Source organism: Amblyomma americanum, chromosome 7, assembly GCF_052857255.1.
Source record: "Amblyomma americanum isolate KBUSLIRL-KWMA chromosome 7, ASM5285725v1, whole genome shotgun sequence".
NCBI lineage: Eukaryota > Metazoa > Arthropoda > Arachnida > Ixodida > Ixodidae > Amblyomma > Amblyomma americanum.
In genome coordinates this window covers 48847511-48871803 of record NC_135503.1, presented here as the reverse complement: position 1 = coordinate 48871803, position 24293 = coordinate 48847511, and the positions used below count along the sequence as shown (strand labels likewise).

Here is a 24293-nt window from a genome sequence, read left to right as displayed (position 1 = left end):
GTTGGACGCCTGAACCGCGCCGTAAGGGATGGGATAAAGGAGGGAATGAAAGAAGAAAGGAAGAAGAGGTGCCGTAGTGGAGGGCTCCGGAATAATTTCGACCACCTGGGGATCTTTAACGTGCACTGACATCGCACCGCACACGGGCGCTTTAGCGTTTTTCCTCCATAAAAACACAGCCGCCGCGGTCGGGTTCGAACCCGGAAACTCCGGATCAGTAGTCGAGCGCCCTAACCACTGGGCCACCGCGGCGGGTAGCACGACTGCATGTTTTTAGTTTTGCACTACCGTGGATGCATAGTTACAGGTACCTCGGAATAGAGCTCACAACACAGCGGGATTACCTGGAAGTATACGAGAGCGGCCTCCGTGCGAAGGCGCTACGAAACCAATGTGTCCTGAGAGCCAAGGCGCTATGGGGGTTCAACAGATTGGAAGTACTGCGCACCATTTGGAAGGCGGTGATGGTGCCGGGACTGACCTATGCGAACGCTGTGCTGTGTGTATCGTCGGGGACCCGTGAATTTCTGGAGCGGCGACAAAGGGAGGTGGGACGTCGGCGGACCCTGGGAGCCCACCGTACGTCCCTGAACGAGGCTGTGCAGGGTGACGTACAGGGTGGTCCTCCTTCGAGGCACGGGAGGCAACGGCGAAGCTGACTTTTGAGATGCGCTCGTGGACTCTTGGGGAGGAACGCTGCGCCCATAAAGCACAGCGTTGTCTTCTATACTCTGGTATATGTACGCGCTGGAAGAAGAGAGTGCGAGCGTTGGGGAGCAAATACGGCGTGCCACTGCCTACGATCACGGACACCGAAGGCACCTGCTGGAGGGAAGGGAAAATGCGGAAGCGTGTGGTGCAGACGGAGAAAGAGCTTTGGAGGACCAGCGCGAAGGCCAAGTCAGCTCTCGGTCTGTACACCGCGCTCAAGCGAGAGATTGTGCAGTAGCGCTTCTACAACAACTCCCTTGGCAGTGCACTACTCTTCGAGGCTCGAGCGGAAGTGTTGCGCACGAAGAAGTGGCAAGCCCGGATTGCCGGCCAGGTCAATGCGGACATCATGTGCACAGTGTGTGGGCAGGATGAGGATTCGATCGAGCATGTTATTCTGTTGTGTAGATCACTCCACCCCTGCCAAACCGAATGGATGCACTTTCCGCAGGCGCTAGGTTTCGGCTCAGGTCAGCCGACAGAGGGCGGAGCGACCGACAGCGAGGGGAATGAACTAGGAGCCTTTTCCAAGGCCAGGGCGGTCGAAACAACTAAATGCCGCCTTGAAAACTGGAATAGGCTCAAGTGATTGGTGGTGGTGACGACACGGCGGGACAGACTCCGTCGTAGCGTCCCAAAAAAGTTGGCTAGGACTTCAGTGTAAGGTCCGCCCGTTATAAAGAGATAAGCCCCAAGATCCAATCCAATCCAATCCATGTTCTTCAGGAGGCATTGTCGAACAGACGGACGCAGAAAATAGCCTCACTCCTTACCTGTATAGAAACTCGAGATAAAGGGAGTGGTGCGTGTTCAAACCAAGGCGCCAAGAACTGGCTGCAAGTATCTTTTAACACTGACAAGAGTTTATTTTTTTTTTCAGGTCATGGATGCTGTTCACGAGCCCAACTCTCGTGAATGGATAAGCGAGCCCCTGAAAGTGGCAGAGTTCAAGGAGCAATGGACAAACGCCTTGGAAGCAACGCGTCATTACGAATCCGATGACATGAGTATCGGGGAAACTATCAGGAAAGCTATGAATATCTCGGAATCTGCGCTAAAATGTTTGGAGGAAGATTTTCGGTGAGTAGCGTTCATTTTTTTCTGCAAGTTTTGCATCGTAGTCGTAGCGTTTCGCATCTAGCAGTGCGGTCATTCCCTTGTGTCATAGCGTGTGAATGCATAAATGACATGAAAAGTTTAGTTAAGCTGCAGTTTTTATTGAAGCAAACGGGCAGCACACTGCTAAGTGCTCGACGCAGTCCCTGTGTTGGTCAAATGTGCCAGAGCTAGACAAGCTTGTTTTAAGGCCTGTAGTTGACATTAGCTTCCGAACTGTTTTCAGGTGGAGTCTAATGGTTGTGATGGCCCGAGCGCTGCGCGTTTCATTGGAATGTGTTCTTGAAGATCGAACGCTGTTCAGACGCGCCGCGTTCTTCGCCGTGATTTATGTAAACTTCGTGGAGGTCCCCTGTGCAAATCTAATGTGCTTTTCGCTCCCGGTTACCGTGTTGTGTATGTCATGAGGGTGTCTGCAGATGTCTTAGTCTGGTCACTGTGCTTTTCGCTGCGATGCGTATCTGTTAGACGCGGTTCGTGAAGTCATCAATATCACTAAGCGCACACGTCTCTAAGTATTGACTGGGCTCATAGAAAGGAAGCAGAACATTTGTTGTACAGCGAATAAAATTTCTGCTGTTATAACGAACCTTTGCATGCATGGCGAAGGCCGCTGTTGGTTCTTTGTATGTGTGACCTATTGAACACAGTCACCATATTAACCAACCATATCATCAGCAGGAGTGTAATAAATGGTATTGGTATGTGGGGTTTAATAGGGCAAGCATTCAGCCCGCTGTAGTAGAATGGAGAGTTGAGTTAGTTGGTAAATGAGGCTTAGCCATGATTCTGTGCTGTTCTTGGTGAAGAACGGCGCACACTGCCACTGGTAACTAAGCTTGGGAACACATTGCACATCTGGTGAAAGACATCACAGAGGGCGACATGGAGGTTGACTTCCTATGTGAACACATTTAAACGTTACATATATCTGGCAGTGACGTCGCAGCAGTTGCCATTCTGGTGAGACAGAAGATATCTGAAAAGGACCACTTTTCGGCAATCTGCTTATTGAAACCTCTTCTGGCCTGCACTGCCGAAGCTATGCGTAGTTCACCATCATGGTGCCTGTGACGTCAGATGCGAGCTATATTGTCTGCGACTGAAGCTGTTTATTCACAGAAACCTAAAAACAAGATAAAAGCGAAAGTGAAGCCGCCACTAGATTGGTTGAAAGGCACTCCACGCGTTGGTTGACTCCGCCTACCTACCGCGTTGAGTTAAAAAAAGAAGGCGGGAGCCGGGACGTTTAATCCGATTTAATTAGGCCAATCGGCCGCATATGACAATAATTCAAAGTTTCTAAGAATGCCTGGAACGTGTAGATAGTGTTCCTGCGGTAAAAATACGAGTTCAGATTCTTCTTTAGTGCACCTTTAAGACCGCAGGCATAAGAGGCGATAGGAAATTTTGTAGTAGCTTCATGCTGGCAGCGAATAAGACATACCTGCATCTTTCGTGGTCGAATCGACTCAACCTTCTATTTGTGGCAGGTGCAGTAAAAGACTTGCAGCACTCGATGTCCCCACAGAATGTCAAAGGAAAGAAATCAGTAGGGAGCAACCTTTTAAGCTAGCATGCACAGTCTACATCTAACTTTATCATGTTGACATGTTACTCACAAAAGGACCATCTTTTAGTCCTTAGTCACCTGCAATATTCTTGAAACGAGCCATTACACTAAAAACATGTTTTACAACATCTAAATCAAGGCAGGGCCTTTTTATAGGGCTTGGTATAATCTGCATTTGTTTCCTGCTGGCTAACCCTCAATGAACAGGTTCGAGTGCACCCAGGACTTGCGTTCACCGTGTGAAAGCATTTTAGAACTATGCTTATGTCTGGTATTTTTCCATAGCTTGAACTACATTAATGGTGGTCATGTGTTATGATGCATCAGGATGCTTAGTTTGTATTGCATCAAGATTTGAACAACCACCGGGGTGGCTCAGTGGTTATGGCGTTCAGCTGCCGACCCGAAAGACGTGGGTTCGATCACGGCCCTGGCGGTCGAATTCGATGGAGGTGAAATTCTAGAGGCCCGTGTACTGTCAGTGCACGTTAAAGAACCGCAGGCAGTCGAAATTTCTGGAGACCGTCACTACGGCATCCCTCATAGCCTGATCCACTTTGGGAACAGTAAAGTAGTAAGGTCTCTCTTGCAGGCCTTACTAGGCTCGATATCTTCTTCGCACCAGAGGTGCCCCACCGCTCAAGACGGTTGCTTGATTTGTTTTATATACAAATATTTACATTATAAACATGTTGATACTCGAGAGACAATTAAAGTGGCAAAAAATGTTAAACAACAAAAAGGTGGAACTGGCTAACACTAGGGGAGGCCCCTCCTCGGCATAGCTGTGAACGATTTTCCAGGGCTCCGGGCCCTGGTTTTAAAGACCTAAAGGCGGCCCGGCCCATATTCAGTAGCATCCAATCACGTCAAACTATAAACGTGATTGGTTAAACAGGTGTATGACCGGCCCTCCAATGTCCGTAAGGCATATAACCCTTAAAAAAAAAAGAAAAACCCATTTTCTCAGTAGGCGCCACAACCCTTCGTCCGCAGGTTTGCCTGCCCGCTCGGTCCCGACTTTCCCAGGGGGATTAGCAATCGGTTTCGTTGAAGCTCGTCAACTCGGGCGCCGTTCCGCAATTAGAGCTGTCATCGGTCTCCGGCGGGGTGTTTCCGCTGTGTGCGAGTGCCCTCTCATTCCCGACGTTCCCAGGGGGACTAGCGTTCTAGATGAACATATGCGGCTTAAATTCCACGCTGATACCCGTTCGATGGGGTTCTCAAATCTGGCCGCTGCTGTCCATCCGTCATTCCCATTGCTCCCCTCCTTGACAAGACTACTATTTCTCAAGATTTTCCCACGAGATGTTTGTCGCAAGGTCACATCGCGTACGGTGTCTGTCAAGACGAGCGGGCTTCCAGCGTGCGAGGATTACGTGTGCGGCTATCGTTGTCAGTGGTGCTTGACCCCAAGATGGGTGCTTCTCTTCAGCGCGCTCCACCGCCGCCCGGGACAAGGGCGGGGTGTTCGAGGGGAGCCTGCAGCTGTGGTATACAGAGACCGGGTGACCGGTCCTAATGACCCCGTGGATCATCGATCCCTTACAGGGATGTTAAACCCCCATATACCATAATCATCTGATTTTTGGTTTGCTCGGTGCAATATTCCACTAACAGTATTCTATCTGACCTGAAATTCAAATAGCAGTACTTAATTTTGAGCAATAGGGTACTGGCAGTTATATAATGCACCTAGAAAGAAATACCATTTGGTCCAATAGGGTATGCGTACCAATTGGATCCACTTGGAAACAAATGGACTCAATGGGTCAGGCAGTTGAACTCATGACTCTAACTGAGCATCCCAATTGGATCATCCAGTTGGGCGGGTGCAATTGGAGTGCATATTTGGAGCTTCCAATTGGAAACCTGATTTCATGACTGAGTTCTTTATATTGCTCTGTACAGGCACAGAAAAACGAAAAAATGAGTTTCCCGAAAAAAAAAAAAATCTCCTTAATTTACTAAATTGTTTTCATCATTTCCACTATATATCTGGTCGTGATTAAATACAATAACTTTACTGAATGAACCAGCGGCACTGGCTTCAGGGTGAGGATCAACTGAATGGTACGTAACGCTGACAAAAAGTCATTTTCGTGGACATAGATTGAACACTCTTGTTTTTTGTCGCCTCTTCAGGGTTTTAGTGTTCCAATGGCTTATGTGTCATGCATGCTCGCCTGTGGCCCACTTCGAGCTTCCCCTTCAGTTGGGAGCCAACAGATGTTCTTACAGGCTCCAACTGGAACCAATTGTGTTTTGCAACCAATTCTACGGTCCAGTTGGTTCCAGAAGCACAATTGTGAATTTCTCAATTAGACCCTGTGGTATTTTCGGCTGGGTAGTTTCATTTAGGATTTCCTTGTGTTTTACAACGATAGCTGTTCGGTGCCCGTCCCTGGGTTTCGTCACCGTCGGCGTAATTGGTGTATGTCATTAACGTACCTACCGGTCATTAATGCACTCACCTTACATTACGGTCAACCTTGGTCGCATAACCCTATGGGTGGCTCTGTTTGGAAGAGCCGCCTGCCAAAACTAAATGCCTACACAGCGATCTACACAGCTATCGCTGTATATCGTGTTACATAGTCATAACCTTCCTGCAAGTTTTTTTTCTTTCTTTTCAGCCCAGACAAGCTTTGCTGTGGACTAGAAAACCTGGACAGGACAAAAGTTCCAGAAGTCACTGACCTGGAGACCATAAAGTGAGTTCAGCGGTGGATTCGTTTGATTTTAGCCTATATGGTTCAGTTCACTGCAGTCTACTGATGTAATGCCGGACATATGTGTGTACCTCTGCTGAAATCATCATTTAAGAAAGACGTGACTGATTATGTGTGATAAGTAACACAAGCTTATGAATACTTATGTGCAGGGAACTGAAAAAAGAGCTGCAGAAGCAGAAAGAAGATATGACACATCGCTACAAGGCAGCCTTCTTTGTGCGCAGGTCTTGTCCGCTCACAAGTGTGGTACGTAAATAAATACTCTAGGTTTGATTAGCCTTCAGGTGAAGCTAATACAAGGTACTTTTCTAATGAGAGGCTTTTGTATGTACTTTTCCTGCATTTAAGATTGCCGCTTCCGTGCTGCATTAATGTTCAATGCCAGTGTCATTACTATTAGCAATGATTCTCAAACTGAGTTGAACAGAGTTGTTGGGTTCCTTGGAGTTTTTTGGTATTCCTGGGGCTCTTAGAATCCATTCATGCCCCACCCTCCAACTTTCCTTCACCCACCGTATTCAGGTGTTAACAGTACTGTAATTGCTTATTGTAGAGTGGTTCACTGTGCAGGCAGTAAGCATTAATGCAGGAAACATGAGTTAACTTTGTCTTGTCTTTTCACGTTTCCTTTTGTTTTATTTTGTTCCCTTGCTCCAAGAACCTGGTGAGCGAACACTCTCGTGTGAAGCCCCCAGATACCGAGAGGGTTCCCAGTGGGGAAGCTGTACTGACGGTACAGGTCTTCAAGCCCATCAAAACTCCGGTTGGTTTTAGAAAAGTGCGCATGGGTTGTCATGCCTATCCTTTCAAAGTGAGCACTTTTGTCACATTCTTGGCATGTTGCTTTTGAAACTATCTGCACAAAAAGCGAGAGAAAGGCCGTGCCATTTTCATTCAGAACTAGAACCTGCCTTGTGGCTGCTATGGAAGAAGCAGCCCGTGTTGAAACAATGTGGAGAGCATCTTTTAGGTTGAATTTAGGGTTGACCCAGTGCTGTGGTGCAGTGGTTATGGTGTTAGGCTGCTGAGCCCATAGTTGGGACTGATAAAACGAACATATTTCCTGATCACTTCAAGTTTGTCTTAAAGTCTCTGCTCCTTGTGCATACAGCCAGCACAACTAGTTATCATGAAATTGGTGACGTGCGAGCCGCGCCACTTCCCACTGCTCGCGGTATGTACCAGATGACTAGTTGTGCGGCTCCCGCATTCACATATATGCATCGATTATGTTAAGAGTATAACATTAAAGATATTCGTTAGTGAAATCACAAGTTGAACGAGGTGGCTTTATAATGCATTGAAAATAGAGCAAGCCAGCCAGTATTTTGAAATTGGAATTAACAGAAAGTGAAAATGCTCTTGAATTGCCCTTCTCTGTAATGGCATTATGGCAATGGTAAAGCAGTAGCAGTGCACTGTAAAACATGGAGGTAGTTTGTACCCTGCGAGTTTTGTGCACCCCGTGGCAGATATTTTCATAGGGGCATATTCTGCTGGCTCAATATTCTCAAGGGCTTACTGCGGAGTTCTTCCAACCATTTTGTTTTGATAGTTATGGTATTTGATTCTCGTTAAAAGCATTTTGGTGTTTGTTCATGTCTAGGATGATGGGGCATTATCCTGATCGTTGTGCAACTGCAGCTGCCTCCTTTGTATTTCAGGTCCTGTCAGAAGTGACAGTGCTTGGCAGCCAAACATTGCGTGAATTGCGTGCAAAGATACAGTGTATTTCCGACGATGTTCCTATAGGAGATTTCAGTGAAAACCCAGACAAGCCTCAAGAACCAGCAGCCAGCGTAAGGCTATTTATCTTTCCTAACTTCTCTTGGCATTCATATCAGATTTGAGGAGGGAACCCATTTTTCAAGCTGTTTGTTGATGGACCCATGTGGTGCGCAGTTCGCAGCTAATGTCACATTTGGGTGGAGTGCTCAAGCAGCAATCTCCCCTGTAAAAAGAAAGTTCTACCTTGTCACATCTGCAAGGTAGTAGAGGCAGCACTTGCACTGATGTATAGTCGCATAGACTTAAAAGCCCGGTGGGCACAAGCACCTTGCTTGAGAGCCGTTAGTTAGTGTTAGTTCTGCTTTTTGTAGCCCACTGCACATTGCTGGTGCACTGTACTATTGTGGAGAGAAGTGCCCAGGACGTGGCTCCGCCAACCGGAGCAAGTCAGACTGCATCACTGCGCCATCTAGCAATGTTTCGCCTGGTTCGGGATAAAGCTTGCGCCCTAGATATGGTGCAACCCTGTACTTGCTGGCTTGTTCGCGTGAGTTGCTATTCGCCCAAGAACCTTCCATGAGATGCCACTATGTGATGCCTATGTGATGCGCTATCAAATTCAGATAACGCTTCCCAGGGCGGGCAAGGGGCACAAATGTCCCTTTCCACATAGTCTATGTTCGACTGTCTGGGAAAAGACTGCAAAAAGAGACGCAGTCAGAAAAAACGAGAAAAAAAAATGTTGCCATTCAATGCACACTTGATTAAGAGTATACTGCTCTGGCTCGGCGAAAGCCATGACAACTGCCTTGTCACCACCGCAGCAGATGCTTTCAACCAATGCCTTCCTGGTGGCATCTCGTGGAAGATTCATGGGCAAAAAGCAAATCGTGTCAAGGCGTTCAGACAGTACACGCTTGTAGGCAAGCAAGGATGCGCATGCGCTTATTTTTGATCTTGAACGAGGTGAATCATCACTAGATAGCGCTGCGATGCAGTTTTCCCTGCTCCGGCCATTGGAGCCGCGTCCTTGGCAGTTCTGTCCCCAATAGTTCATCATTGGGATGCAGCCTGTACAGTGCTCCACACACTTGTTGAGAGTTCTAGAATAATGCGCTCTGGTAGACCATTTTTTGCATGATTATAAGTCGACCTATTTTTGAAATTGAAAAATCCAAAGTGGGGCTCAGTTACAATCAAATCAAAGCATAGAACCATAAATAAAGGCAAGACAAACGAGATACCTGGGATGCTACAGGGTGTTTGCTATTTTATGTTTGCTCGACGGCTTTACCTAGTAGCATTCGGCTATTCTGCGCGCTTGTTTGGTAGGGTTTTTCATTTTTTTTAACCTTTAACTGCGCACTTGGCGCTCATGGGAGTGTCGATAGTTGATGGAAGGGCTGCTGTTCCAGCCGTGGCAGCACCACCACTCGGAATGGTAGCACTTGGAAGAGCCAGTGCCGCTCATGCCTAGTTTCTCTTTGGCTCTGTTTGACATATTTGACTGCCCACATTTTACCAGTTTTTAGTGTAGTGCTTCGCCAGTCATCATTTGTACTCCAGGGGCTGGTAAGCGTTTGGCGCTCATTCATGGTGACATTCAAGATGGCTGCCATTCTTTATGCCGAGTCAACGAACAACTGCGTGCCTGGCCGCAAGTTAGACTTTTCGGAACGGGTGATGCACGTGTGGCCGCTGCAGCTAGGCAAGATTTTCAGCTGTTCCACACGATGCCGTGGTGTGGATGTTTGCAAAGTTGGTGATTTCACTGGGTCAGTGATGTTAGAACGACGTGCTGTGGGACTGCAGCAGTGATGATGGCAGCACTAGCGAGGTGATGGTGCAAGTGTGCACACGTAGTCTAGTGCCTAATACATTTTCATTTTGGAACGTGCTTGCGGGCACGCGTTTCTTTTTTTTTTCCTGACATGCGATATGGGGGTTGACTTGCAATCTTGTATATACGGTACATTGGCAACACTTGCAAGACATATGTGACTGGACTAATCGGTTTATTCTGTATTTAGAAACAGATGCAGCATTAAAGTGACAACACTTCTCCAATCTTGTTTGTCATGTTGTCATTGCTGCACTACAACTTTGTTTAATTTGCTGACCAAACGCTGCACTGTTGCTTTTGAAACTTTCTCACCTTTAAATCTTGCTGAATGCTTCTGAATGTAGCATGTCCCCGTGGCACTACAGCCCCAGCACTGGACCACTCATGTTGCACTGACGCTGCCGGGCTCTTCAGTGGAGCTGTAGTCGCTGTAGACTCGGCTGGCAGGGATTGCACCATGAAACAATAACCAGTGTGGAAACTAATTCTGCTTCTGGTGCTGTGAAACCTCATTAATTTGAAGCCGCCGCGGTGGCTCGGTGGTTATGGTGTTCGGCTGCTGCCTTGAAAGACTCGGGTTCGATCCGGGCTGCGGGGGTCGAATTTCGAGGGAGGCGAAATTCTAAAGGCCTATGTACTATGCTATGTCAGTGCACATTAAAGAACCCCAGGTGGTCAAAATTTCCGGATTTCCTCACTGCGGCATCCCTCATAGCATCCCTCAATTTGGGACGTTAAACCTCCATAAACCAAATCCAGATCCCAAGAGAGGGGTTTGCAAACCAAAGGACCACACCCACATAGGTTACGAAAAGGTCCGAAAATACAAAGTGTTTTCAATCAGGCAGCTTTTTGTACATTAGGAGCACAGGTGAAGATATTCTACTCAACTGGAAAGCATCCACCGTTAAATGTGCCGCATTTAACTGTGCGCGCGGGGCACTATGCAGGGTTTGTAGTTGGATGGTGAAGGCCTTTGGCTAGGGTATGTTTTCAAGCCTTCTCTTGTCAACTATCCACTTTGCTCTTCTGTATCAACCCCGGTCAGCCAGGCTTTTCCTGATGGCAGCGGCTTTGTCGGTACTTCTGGCTATACCCGCATCTGGGTTAGTTTGGGGCCGGGGGGAGCTGTAGAGCCATGTAACCCCCTGAAGTTTGCGTGGATTCGCGCCACTGTTGGCCTGCCAGCTGAATACAGTTTTGCGCAGTATTCAATGGTGTTGCTGATTGGTGTGTCACTTGTACTTCTATTTTCCCTCCAGAGGGTGTCTCTGAGGTGTTTCCCTTGGTTCTGGCCGCGTGATCCTCCCATTTTTTTTATTGGATTGGAACTGTGCTCTCGTCTTGCACTGTTCGCAGTTTTTGCTCTGGTACCTCTTCACACGCGGCAATGTCACTTGTGAGGAAGCTCCACTGCTGGCGTGTTGCTCTGCGAAGGAGGCCATGGAGGCCTTCATCATTCTGGAGCAGTTCCGCATTAACAGTCCTGAGAGTGTGCACGTGGTACTGCATCTGACATTAGGAAAAATCATTGTTGCTGTGCAGTATTCATCTCGATAGCAGATGACTGCCACCTTGGTTTTCGCCAAACAAATTTACTGTGATGCAAATGGTTTCTGCAATTTACAGGAGGGCATTCATTAATTCACAGTTCTCCCGATGCCTTGAATTCTGAAATGACGAGGTTTTACTGTACCGTTGTTTTGCAGTGTTGTGAGCACTTCTTGGCAGATTTAAACTTTGCAATGCCTCTCCATTGCATTGCAGGAAATCTACAAATCAGGGTTTTTTTTCATTGGAAACACATTCTACAATGACATGTCTGATCCGTCATGTAGGGACTACAGCAAGTAAGTACATGATATATGTTTGGAGGTTTTCAAATTTCTTGCTTTTTTTGCGCAGGTTTTTTTTTTTTGTGCACTTGTAAAGGACAAAATATTCTGGTGCGTTCCTTTGTTTACTAAGCCTGGTATGGCAAAGTAATCAATCTGTGGCACTGAAAGAAAACACCACGAATGAGTACATTCTCTCAAATAGATGTCCTTATAATTATATAGAGCACAATTAGGGGCGAGAGAGACTGATGTCAGTAGTAACAACACCTGTTCATAGGGAACAGTAATAGTGGTACTATATTGGGCACTTAGTTCATATCCTGTGTTTGTGCCTCCTCATATGGCTGTGTTTCACAAAAGCTGACGTGGCTGCAGAATCTGAACCGTCTAACCTTTCTGGGGATAGTTCTGGTGGGCTGCACACTGTATTGATCCTGGCACCAGTGCAGTTGTCTTGCCTTTTGCTCCAGTGGCTGCAAAAATTGGTTTCTAGCCTGCTGCAAATATTCTCCAGTTCAAGAGCGCGCTGCTTTTATGTTCAGGATAATGGTTGTGTGTTGCTGTGGTTGCAAGGCAAGAGACACTTTGTACCTGTGACATTTGGCAGCATCACCAAGTTGCTGTAACCGTGTCGCGCAGGGGCTGTAGCTTACCCTTTAATGCCTAAATTGTAAAGTTACGAACAACATAAATCATAATTCTTCATCGAGCAATGTGCTGCACCCGTATTAATAACTAACTTAATTTATGTTTCTGTACCTCGGGATGTAGGTAAATCCAAAATTCAAGACACTCAGCACGGGCTTCTGTATGCAACTAGCACGAGTTCAGAAAACCAGTTAATGATACCTGTTTTTAGCGGAGCTAGCCGCCGCGGTGGCTCAGTGGTCATGGTGCTCAACTGCTGATCCGAAAGATGCGACTTCGATTCCTGCCGCGGCAGGCAAATTTTGATGGAGGCGAAATTCTAGAGGCCCGTGTACTGTGCGATGTCAGTGCACGTTAAAGAACCGCAGGTGGTTGAAATTTCCGGAGCCCTTTACTACGGTGTCCTGCATAGCCTGATTCGCTTTGGGACGCTAAACTCCCGTAAACCATAAACCTGTTTTGGCAGTCCGCCTTTTTCACAAGGCCGCTCTGCGCATGCATACCTCTTCTCCTTCAGCTCCACTGGTTGATAAAAAATTGCCAGCTCCTATTGTGCATGTGCCTGTCACTAATGAACTGCGCATGCTTTATTTATTTATTGCGACCTCAAAGGCCCCATTAAAGGGGTATTACATGAGGGATGGTAGCAGCTGTCAAGCACATCCTTGCCACTTCGTAGGCGCAGCTGGCTCCTCATGGAACCAGATCACGCCTGCGTCTCCCATGTGCGTTTGTTTTCAACCAGTTGCAGATGAATTTCCACCACTCTCCAGAGGGTGCCAGAACTTGTGAAAAAGGCAGGTTGTAAGAAGGGGTGTTCGTGCCCAGACAGAAGTGCACATTTCATTTGGAATAGAAAACTATTTGGCCATAGCAGCTAATTGTTTGTGCACTGCCTCAGGGGGCACGCGACATCCTTTATCAGTCCATTCCTGTCCACTTAATACACTCTTTTTCATTGATGCTTAATAAACAAACTTGAGAGTGGCAATGGCAATGGCTTGTCACTGGCACATTTTTTATAGCCACTGCCTATATTCAACAGTTTCCTCCTTCGATGAGCATGCACACAGCTTAGGCAGCTGCTGTCACATTGTCTTGCGGAGTAACACACGTCACAAGGCAGTAAGACCTGTAGAAGCTTATACTAGTACGGATTATTTGTTGGGTCAGATGCAAAAATTACCACGGGAATGAGTTCCAATATGTCTTTTGAAACAGCAGCTTAGTGGCACAAGTGCCCACTATTGGTAATTAATGGCAAACTCCAAGTTCATAAATATTTTTTCCAGAAAGGGGGCTTTTTCGGCATCTGGTAAAAAATGAACAGTCTTCGGAAACAGTGTATGCAGGGCTAATTTTTCATGTCGTTTATGTCAGTATGTTCTTTATTTAGGTTAGAGTTACGACAATACGATGAGTTCACATCAGTTGTCGTATGTGTGCTTCTTTGCTGGCTTTCATGATGGGCTTGGTGTTTTTGTAAGTGCTGCCTTCTGGGAATGTGTTGCCAAAGGAATCTGCTCTGAAGTGCTGATGAAAATAAGGGCATGGTGCATTGGGACACTGCGTTGAAGGACTAAGAAGTGCTACTTGGCTTGTGCTTGGCCTTGCAGTCAGGCATTGCTCGGGTGTGAAAATCCAAGAGACGGATGACTACGTTGGCCAGCCAGCCTCTTTAGCATGTTGTGTGTGTGCCTGGCAGAGATGCAAACAGTGAAAATCTTCATCCCAGGGTGATCATAGAGTGGGCAAAGAACCCTCGGCGTGGGTTGGGACCATTCAAAACGGCCATCATGGAGGACGTTACGTTTGACGAGCTGGAGCTTCGCTTGGGCTATCCGTACGTCTATGTGCACCAGGGTAGCTGTGAACACTTGCTGGTGTTCAGTGACCTAAGGTAAGGATTATGCTAGTAATTTTAAATGAAGTTGTTGCCAGGTGATGTAGTGTAAGCTGAAAGGAGAATCGTACACAGCCTACCATTACGTGACACCTGAGCCCAGACACATTTCTCCAGCCTCAGTTTCCTTGGAAAAGCAAGATGTGTGCAGTGAGACTGTTTGGCAAAACAACCTGGCAGCATCTTTATATATTAACACTCATCTTCGACTGTAGTATCCAACAATCTCAGCAGAGAACTTACAGGGCAACATGTCTGTAGAAGTGTACAGTGTCATGAGTAAAGTGATGCTCCACATTATCGAAAGTCTTTATTCATTCTAGTTCATTCTGGTCTGGCACTGTGTCCAATGATTTCGTAGGGCATGAGTGAAGAGGCATGGTGGGTCTTCCACCATGCATCGTGCTAGGAAGTGTGGCTGGCATAGGTAGTATGCAGTAGCACAAGAGGGTGGACATCTTTATTGGCAGCATTAGCCCCACAGACCTCTGCAGGAAATTATGAGCTTGGTTGAATAATGGAAATATTATTTGTTGTTAGGCATTATCTGTGTGCGTGCCATATTTTATGCTGAGCATTGCATGCTTTTAGGTGTCATTACTGGCAGCATATTAATCATAGTGCCTGAAAGTGTGGAACACTAAGGAGGCCCGTGCACTGTGTGATGTCAGTGCATGTTAAAGAACTGTAGGTTGTCAAAACTAGTCTGGGAGCCCTACACTGCAACGCCTCTTTCTCTTTTCCTTCTTTCATTTCCTTTTTGATTCCTTCCCTCAATGTGTTATTGAGGTGCTAACTGACAATGAGACAGTTGCTGTGTCTTTCTTGCTATCGTAATTAGTTATTATATATATTATCATTATCTGGTGGTTAATGCTCGGAGATTAAAATTGGGTGACTTGCATTTCTTGGCAGGATGCACCATACCCATGATAGCCAGCATTTGCAGGACTACCCCTTTGTGGTGAAGACCTTTCCTGTAGGTAAACGGGTATTCTGTAACCTCTGCCGCAAGAGCCCAGCCAAGTGAGTATTTCAGATGGGACTGACAGATAAGTTTTGCTGGTTTGCAACAGTGAAGGCCTACGAACACAAGGTGGAAGCACGTTGGCTCGGGTGTTGCCAGGCATTGTGACAGCCTGATTCAAATCTTCAGTGAGGGGCTGTAGAAGCCTTTGTATTGGAGTTGTCCTCATTATTTTCTAATAATGTTGTTTCCTGCAAGGTATTTTGTGAGCGATGTAAGTACATTGCTGTTTACGTTAGGATGACAAGAAGACAAGAAGCTCCCATTTGCCGTTCTCCATTGCTTAGAAGTGCCTTGTTTTTAATCTTATCACCCTGCTGACACAGGAAAGAAAATGTGCATATGAACTGCCCAGGTGCCGATGGAAAGTGTCTCTTTTTCAGTCAGTCTTTATGAATGGCTATGATGGCCAAACAAGGTGGGAAGTTGCATCAATCACCTCTGACTATGTTTATTTTCCAGCTACAACAAATATTCTGTTCCATGCTTTGCAGCCCCATCCAAGTGAAAGGCACACTGCCACTTGTCATTGTTTGCTGCCTTTGTTTGGGCAACTGGCAGAATTTTTATTGCAGGTTTCACTAAGCACCTTACACAAGATACCACATTTACTCTCATAACGAGTATACCCAGTATAAATGCACCCTGTATATGAGTCATTGAAATGTAGAAAATATTAAATTGACTTCAATATGAACTTTACCCTGTCTAATGAATACCTAAATTTTTTTACAAAAAGTGCATTCATTATGCAAACAAATATGGTAATGCAGGGTAACTATAAAAAAAGAATATCATGTCTGATGAAAAAAGTAAATTCAAGATGGTTCTTTGCGTTTCTTTGGAGGGGCACAGGACCTCTCCAAACGTTAATTGGATGGTGTTGAAGGAGCAGACGATGATTGATGCCAGATGATGGAGACAAAGAGAAAATATATTTACAGGATGTACATTGGTAAACTGCGTTACAAGTTGAGTCACACAGACAGTCAAACTGTAACTTAAAAGAAATTATCTCACACAGAGAAACTTGACAAGACCTTACTCATTGATCGGAGGTTAGAGTCTAGGTCTGTACAATTACGTGCCACTGCACGGAGCCTCTAGCTCAACTAGACAAGACTGCCCTCCAATGATTTTACATGCAATTTTAAAGCTTTTTCCAACAAAGAAGTTAGGGCGGGCATATTTCGAAGGCCGCAATAAGCTTCGATAACCAATGGAGGTAGTAGCCACAGCCCCTGAAGGTTGGACGAAACTGCGAGCCTGCGGCTGGGCTAAAAAGAAAAAGAAGCACATACAGAAAACATTCTGAAAACCCTCTCGCTGGCGGTGGTGGGGAGTTCTCGCCCTTATTGCTTGATGCTTTCCCCTTCCCTGCCGCACCCGCGCGTCGCCTCTCGAAGGATGAAAAGTTGTTTTCCAGTTAATTGGAGGGACCACTGGCTCGCCGCAGGAATGTCAGATGGCGGAGAACCGCGACGCTTCGGTGCCATCGAGAATGCCAAAAAAAGAAGAAAAGAAAGGGGGCCCATCGCAGAATGCGAGGTGGTCCGCATTCTGCCGCAGTAGGAATGCTGCCTAAGACCAAGCGGCACCACGTGCTCGTTGTGTGCGCCTCGCATGCTTTCCTGCCGCGCTTAACAAAGCCAGGTGTCTTCGGCCGACACAGCGGTGCTGTCAAGCAGCCAGTGCCTCCTGCGCCTTTGCCACTGCTTGCGGGGGTGGGGGGGGGGGGGGGGGGGGGTAGCTTGGAGCTTCACTGAGAGCTTTCCACGTAGACCGGAGGCCCGCAGTGACCACAAGCTAAGCGAATAAAAAAAAATGTATGCGTTGGAGAAGCGCGGCCTTACAAAAAAGATGTTGGGTTGCACAGTGCTGCTTGATATTCATTTTGAATTTTAATTGCATGTTGGCAAAGGTCATAGAACCTATTAAGAAGGCAAGACTGGATGTCTAGCTGGATTGCAAGCTACGTTGTTGCTGTCAAGGGATCGTGAAAATGTTTAAATCATAGCAACTCGGTATATTGTACCTGTCGGGTGCCAGTTTACATTTCAATAAAACTTGCATTTACTTTAGCATTACTAGGCGAGGCCATCTTTGGCCAGCCAGAGCTTGTGGCACTGAGACACCTGCAGTATGCAACATTTACAGTATTTTATGTTCTTTTTTTTTAGGTGGGTGACAATTGGCAATCGGCGTGTCCCTGACGACCCCTATTTCTTTTGTGCTGTCTGTTTTCGGAAGTTCAACTACACTGCAGACAATAAGAAGATTGGGAGCTTCCAGGCATTGCCTTACAAGGATTGGAATGCAGTTTAGTGATCCTCGCTAGTCTGATAATGCATTCCAGGCAAAAAAGGTGATTTTGTACAGCTACATGCCAACGGTGTGTATGTGTTGTAGGAGCTCAAAACAGTTCTTGGTAATTAAATTTTGTTTTGCATTCAAGTCATACTGTATGGTACGCTTGAATTCTTCGGTGCAGTAAGGTGCAGTTTTCAGTGCTTCCACCCCTGCACCAAAATGATTGTTTGGGGCAATGACTCTAGCATTTCGTTTAGGGCGATTTCAACGCCTGCAGAACATGTTCACGCATTGACTCTTTCCTTGCCATGCAAAAATGAACGAATTCGGATTTTCTTAGAGAAAGTTTTTTAGGAGACTTCAGATGCAGCGCACATTGCAGTGCATGGTACTGAAGCCTTATAGTTGCACTTTCTAAAGAAAAAAACGAAACAGTTTTGTGTGCGAATCTTTTTGAAAATTATTGGTTATATATGCTGGTATACAAATACAAGCAAAACAAAAATGAGCAGCTGCTTTGAGCCAGAAATTACAAAAAATTTAAATATACAAAACGTTGCACATGTTCTTAACTACCGTTCATGTGATTTTCAACTGCATACATAATACACTGCACCTTCCGTGGCCTTTCAAGTTAGGCCATATGACTGCTACTAGAGGAAGCAGTCGCGTGAGGACATGAAGTGGAGGTGGATTCGGAATGTGCTGCACATTACACGTGCTCCGACTTCTATTGTTTTTTTTTTTTATAGGATTGCTTGCAGTTCCGGCTTTGACATTTTTTTCGGTTGGTAGTTATAAAAAAATAAAAGCGCTGAAAAAATTAGCTGCAGTTCAACCCGGCTGAACCTAGTATGATGAGGGAAAGCTCTGTTAAGGTAAGCACACGCTTTCTTATAGCAAACGGTGCGTCACACGACTTCCGGCAGTTGCGAGAGTGCTGTCGACTCCGCATACACAGCTGTGGTGAGGCGCAGCGAGTCACGTGGCATGACGTCGGAGCCAAGCCTCCTCTTCTTCTGGTTTGAAGGTCAAATTTCATAGCCACATAACCTTCAGCTTTGTACGGGCGAAAGAAGTAGAACTTTTGCTCTAAAAGCCGTAAAAAAAAGGTGTGGCCTGCGTTGACATCATCATAATAGAAAGTCTGCTGGTGCATTTGGCAAAAATAGTGTTGCGTAGTCCAAGACTGAAACGAGGCAAGAACGCCCAGGTCACAGCAGACGGGTCAAGAGCACAGGGCCCGAACAGAGCACAGCACAGGGCCCCCAAGGCCGGAGCACGTGCACCTCAGAGACACTTCGTCTTCACCAGAATATCCGTTGCACGGCCCCCGGTCAAAAAAACACCACCATCTCGGTGTAGATTAAGGCGTGGCAAGGGATGGCGAGAGGTAGGGCTTGAGGCGAGAGTCCGTTGCAATAGCACTGCAGTATGTTGCAAATGCTCTAAAGCTCCAAGAACGCTGTCATCATTTGCAAATCAAGCTCTCGGCATAACATACAACAGAACGCACGCAAGCGCGTGCTGATATCAAGGGCCTCTGAGACTTAGGTATCAATGGGAACTGAAATCCAACAATACACATGGTTGTCTAACCCACGAGTGCTGCTCTAAAGAAAAAGAGGCTGTGGGTCAACTCATCTGAGCCAGAATATGCAAAGTGAAAGCTCTGTTCAGCATGGTTAGACACTTCTTAGCTTTCGTTGATTTATTTTTCAAGACTTCAGCGAGAGCAAATCACGTGACACAGCTGTTGAGGAGCGGCCGAGCAGCAGCCAGCGCAGCGGTGGACGTGACTGGCAAGCGCGCAGCTATGGCCACTACGGCGTCGATGAAGATCGAGGCACCTGCATGCCACGCGCGATTTTGCACATGCGGCGCGCCTCCCGTAGAGGTCAAATCCAAGTGCCAGTTGACCTTCAGTCTGAGCATGGTAGGAGTAGAACTTTTCGCTCTAAATGTGCTCAGTGCAGTTTTTCGCCTTCCTGGAGCGCGCTTCGCAAAAGACGACATGATCGCCGAGCGGCGGACTAGGTAGATAGGTAGAAAAAAACTAAACTGAAACCGAAAAAATGATGTTAGCAGAAGCAAACTAGACGGCGTAGCTTGTCCATGAGCGCTAGCACGAGTGCTATAGTGCCTCGGTGCACCTTAAGGAGCGCTGCGCCGTATTGAATTTTTTGGCGACAGGTTCAAAAGGTCGGTCCGATGGCCTATGGCGCAGAAAAACGGCTGTGTTCTTTCTTGACATAATTTTAAAAATCTGCCGGTGCATTTGGTAAAATATTCTGACAGTATGTTCCAAAGACCTGAAGCACCAACTAAAACACTGTCATCATTTACAAATTAAGCACACTACATGAAATACATAAATACAAATACATGAGCACGCGCTGATATGTCCCGTGCCTATGATACGAAGTCTCGCAATCAAAATTGAAGTCCAACCATTCCACGTGGTAATCTGACAAACCACTACTGCTCCAAAAAAAAAACACTTTTGCCATCAATTTGCCACCCCCCCCCCCCATCGCTTTTTTGCGTTATATGTATACAGGCTGTTCAAAATTATGCTTTCAGGATATTTTTGGGACTCGCAAAATGAAAGATAATTGTCCTCGTCAACCTCATAACTGACTTAAATCAAATGATAAAATTTTAGTCGCGTCAATCATAGTGCATATTTGCATTAGAGTGTTAGAGGTAGTCGTTATCCTGGACTGCTCCATCTGGTACGATTCTAGAAGCATTTCCGTCTCCCAAGATATTCGCTTTTAAATTATCAATTCAGTCAGCGTAATATTCATGGAAGGCAATGACAATCGCCACAATACGCCTCCCTGATGTGACGCAGTGTTTAGTCAAGTCGGGGAAGAGCAGTTTTGTCACACCCCACCTCTCTCTCTCTATGACATATATATATATATATCACTCCGTCTGCCGCCAACCTAGAGCCACACCTGTAGTTGATAACTGCTTCTCTTTCCGACTACCGAAATCAAAGAAATACCATGCTCAACAGCCGAGTCACAAAAGAGAGGAGTTTCGCGCCGATCATCTCATTGCCTTGCACGCTTAATTATCCGGCCGATCACAAATTTCGACCAGAATATGTCAGCGCAACGGCCGTGATGCGAGAATTCTGCCGAGCAAAATAGCCTATAAATGCGACCATCTCCGAGTTTCCAATGTAAACATGCACACCAGCTGCGCTGGTTTCAAAGCTTAACTGATTTTATTTAATTAGAAACGGACGATGACAATTTTCATCTTTGTGTCCTCCTGGTCATGTTATTTGCATGAACAAAGTGCTTCTGTGCACTGCTTATCGTTCGTTTGTCAGAAGTTCTGAAATTCTAATTTTGAACGCCCTGTATAATCAGTTTTTTTTTTTTGCTTCGTTGCGTTTAAGAAAACGTGCCTCTCCTGCGTGCTAAATTCTGATCGCAAACCATGCATTATCTATGCCGTGCTCCCCGGCTAGACACCTTTCAGGCATTGCATGGCAAAAGAGGCGCTGGGGTCTTTCAAGATGGAAATCACGTTTCTTAGGCCTGTTCGGTTATTTGTAATTTTCCTTAAAATATTTGTTCTTTAGCGTAACCTCTTAAAGGTTACGGAGGGCACCTAAGACTACTTGCTGTGAATGCAAAAGCATGCACGCAAGGTGTTCGGCTTTGGCGATGGTGTACTACTCTAATGCAAGTGGCCTGCGGACGACGATACCCAAACCCAGCGCGAGAGACTGCCAGTTTAGCGCGCTGGGTTTGGGCATTCGTCGGCCTCTCCTCTTGTCTATTTCCTTGCAATAATAATTTAAAAAATGCGGTGATAACGTAGTGCTCTAACGAAGTGGCCAGCGAAGCTGATATGTTTGCGCCGGCCTGGATTCGAAACTCACATCAGAAGGAGTTTTATTTTTCTTTCGTTCCTGATGACGTAGCCACTGTCGATGAAGCCACGAGGTCATGTGGGTATTTTGGTCCCTTTCTTGTGGACGGTTGGTCAATGCCATATTTTCCGACTAATATGAGCCATATCATGTTTTTGCATTAATACATATGTGAAGATATTTCCTTTCCTTTTTTTAGGACATAGAGGCCAGTAGCGGTGGACTTCCACAGAAGAATTAAGAAAAACTTTATAGATGATGCTGCTGCATTTTTTTTTTTTTTTGCCGGTGCTCAAGGGATTACCCACATCTCTACAGTACGTTTGAATTTCCACTCACAAACTGGCGTTTTTGCTCTGGACTGACGATCATTTATGGACCTGGAATGTGTGCCAACACTGGCATGTGGAGGACAAGTTAAACTGCAGAGCACGACTGTATGTTTTTGGTTTTGCACTACCGCGGACGCATAGTTACAGGTACCTCGGAATAGAGCTCACGACACAGCGGAATTACCTGGAAGTATACGAGAGCGGCCTCCGTGCGAAGGCGCTACGAGACCAATGTCTCCTGGGAGCCAAGGCGCTATGGGGGTTCAACAGATTGGAAGTACTGCGCACCATTTGGAAGGCGGTGATGGTGCCGAGACTGACCTATGCGAACGCTGTGCTGTGTGTATCGTCTGGGACCAGAGAATTTCTGGAGCTGCGACAAATAGAGGTGGGACGTCGGTGGGCCCTGGGAGCCCACCGTACGTCCCCGAACGAGGCTGTGCAGGGAGACGTGGGGTGGTCCTCCTTTAAGGCACGGGAGGAAACGGCAAAGCTGACTTTTAAGATGCGCTCGTGGACTCTTGGGGAAGAACGCTGGGCCCATAAAGCACAGCGTTGTCTTCCATACTCTGGTATGTGTACGCGCTGGAAGAAGAGAGTGCGAGCGTTGGGGATCAAATACGGCGTGCCACTGCCTACGATCACGGACACCGAAGGCACCTGCTGGAGGAAAGGGAAGGTGCGGAAGCGTGTGGTGGAGACGGAGAAAGAGCTTTGGAGGACCAGCGCGAAGCCCAAGTCAGCTCTCGGTCTGTACACCGCGCTCAAGCGAGAGATTGTGCAGTAGCGCTTCTACGACAACTCCCTTGGCAGTGCACTACTCTTCGAGGCTCGAGCGGAAGTGCTGCGCACGAAGAAGTGGCAAGCCCGGATTGCGGGCCAGGTCAATGCGGACATCATGTGCACAATGTGTGGGCAGGATGAGGATTCGATCGAGCATGTTGTTCAGTTGTGTAGATCACTCCACCCTTGCCAACCGAATGGATGCACCCTTCCGCAGGCGCTAGGTTTCGGCTCAGGTCAGCCGACAGAGGGCGGAGCGACCGACAGCGAGGGGAATGAGCTAGAAGCCTTTTCCGAGGCCAGGGCGGTCGAAACAACTAAACGCCGCCTTGAAAATTGGAATAGGCTCGAGTGATGGGTGGTGGTGAAGACACGGCGGGACAGACTCGGTCGTAGCGTCCCAAAAAAGTTGGCCAGGACTTCAGTCCGTTATAGACAAGCGTCATGTTTGTAAACAAAGGTGGCGCTGCGGTCGGCCGCGACGCGGGGTGTAGGCAAAACGCAGCGCGCCTACACTGCGCCAAGCTACGCTGCCTTCGAAACCAACAGGTGTATGCGAATATTTCAAAGCGTGCGCGTCGCTTGTGGTTAGAAATGTTTTTGTTGATGCTCGGAGAGTAGTTCTGTACTTTTTCAGGCTGTTCGCGAGACGGAATTAGTAGGCAGAGCGCTGCATCGGGTGCTTCTCCGCTCCTAGTTGGCGGAAAGTAACAGCGCAGTGCTACGGCAGGTGAAGGCGCGATGATTCTGGTGTGGGCTAGTTGGTGCATACTTCCTACGACACAGATTGACACAGCGCAACGGAACGAGGGCGAGAAGAAGAAACACGAAACACAGGGTGGGCGCTGAAAGTATGCACCAACTAGCCCACACCAGAATCATCTTAGAACGTATTTCTCCTAAATTGGGCTGTTTTTATTTCTGTCAACGACCTATGCACGATTCTGACATAGCCCTGGTAAACCTGGTAGCTGTGACCACCTGCAAGTCGAGAGTCAGCGCCCGTCCTGTGTTTCGTGTTTCTTCTCGTCCTCGTTCCGTTGCGCTGTGTCAATCTGTGTCGTAGGAAGGCGCGAGGTATGGGGAGGAACTAATCGTCTACAGTTCTCAACTTAAGCTATGTTGCTACAAGTTCTCAACTCATGGGCCGATAAAGCATATCCGATCGCTAGTGCAAGATAGGTTCGACGTGATGCACGACGCGAATCAGCTTTCTTACACGACGAACCTTGTAATGTGCTTCCTATTTTCACGTAGCCGCTTCCCTCCGGAGAACTTGGAAATTAATGAACAATATAGCTGCTTTGAATAAGGAAAATGTGATCCGAGAGCTCCACGAGCGCATTCATAAACTTTTTCCTCGAGCTCCAAACGAAATTTACGCTCACTCTGCTAAGCTACAAAATTTTGCTTCTTATTTTAGAATTTATTCATGTGTGCGCATTCTGCTTGATTGGGTGGCTTTGGCGAGGAATTTGCTGTGTTTGCCAGGTTGTAATCGACCTACAATGTGAAAATTCAATTAAGTTGGGAAATAATTAACACTGCGCAACATTAATATGTCGAGATCCTATATAGCGTCGTTGGACCGGCGTTGAAACGACACACTTGTTGAAATTCGCGAAAATGAATACAGAGAAAAAGAAAAACCGTCGTGCGTGCTACTGCCCGAGTCCGGTGTTTCTTCCAGCGCGGCACGGTGTGGACGCAGCTGATCAATTAAGGCGACTGGCGGCAGCTTAATTTTTGTCTTTACTTTTGCGCGAAGAAATGCTCGGGACGTTGTCCGGGTGATAAGCATCTAAAAAGGGCCCCCGAGTTCAACTTACGATCCCAAGCACACGGCCGGAA

At 46.9% G+C, this 24293-nt stretch overlaps 1 protein-coding gene and 1 pseudogene across 2 annotated transcripts; both read left to right on the top strand.

Annotated features, from left to right (window-relative positions):
• Positions 1 to 1376: 1376 nt before the first annotated feature.
• Positions 1377 to 17580, top strand: LOC144099056 (snRNA-activating protein complex subunit 3-like). Of its 2 annotated transcripts, none has more exons than XR_013307289.1 (10): positions 1377 to 1513; positions 1592 to 1791; positions 6037 to 6114; positions 6285 to 6381; positions 6794 to 6946; positions 7800 to 7934; positions 11474 to 11556; positions 13928 to 14092; positions 15011 to 16910; positions 16965 to 17580. XR_013307289.1 is itself a non-coding variant. In XM_077632086.1 (10 exons), the coding sequence occupies exons 2-10, from the start codon at positions 1595 to 1597 to the stop codon at positions 17445 to 17447; spliced, it is 1164 nt and encodes a 387-aa protein (XP_077488212.1). In that variant the 5' UTR covers positions 1377 to 1513; positions 1592 to 1594; the 3' UTR covers positions 17448 to 17580. The 2 variants fall into 2 exon arrangements, 1 of the variants encoding a protein (XP_077488212.1); XM_077632086.1 differs by having other exon boundaries at positions 15011 to 15121; positions 17303 to 17580.
• A 4080-nt stretch (positions 17581 to 21660) lies between these two features.
• Positions 21661 to 23041, top strand: LOC144097688 (uncharacterized; annotated as a pseudogene).
• The last annotated feature ends 1252 nt before the right edge of the window (positions 23042 to 24293 follow it).

Bases quoted from the DNA above. Each gene is read 5' to 3' on its own strand.
- LOC144099056 (XM_077632086.1), top strand. From the start codon at position 1,595: ATGGATGCTGTTCACGAGCCCAACTCTCGTGAATGGATAAGCGAGCCC. The intron at 11,557-13,927 runs GTAAGTACATGA...TCTTCATCCCAG, and splicing joins TCATGTAGGGACTACAGCAA to GGTGATCATAGAGTGGGCAA. The intron at 15,122-17,302 runs GTGAGTATTTCA...CTTTTTTTTTAG, and splicing joins TGCCGCAAGAGCCCAGCCAA to GTGGGTGACAATTGGCAATC.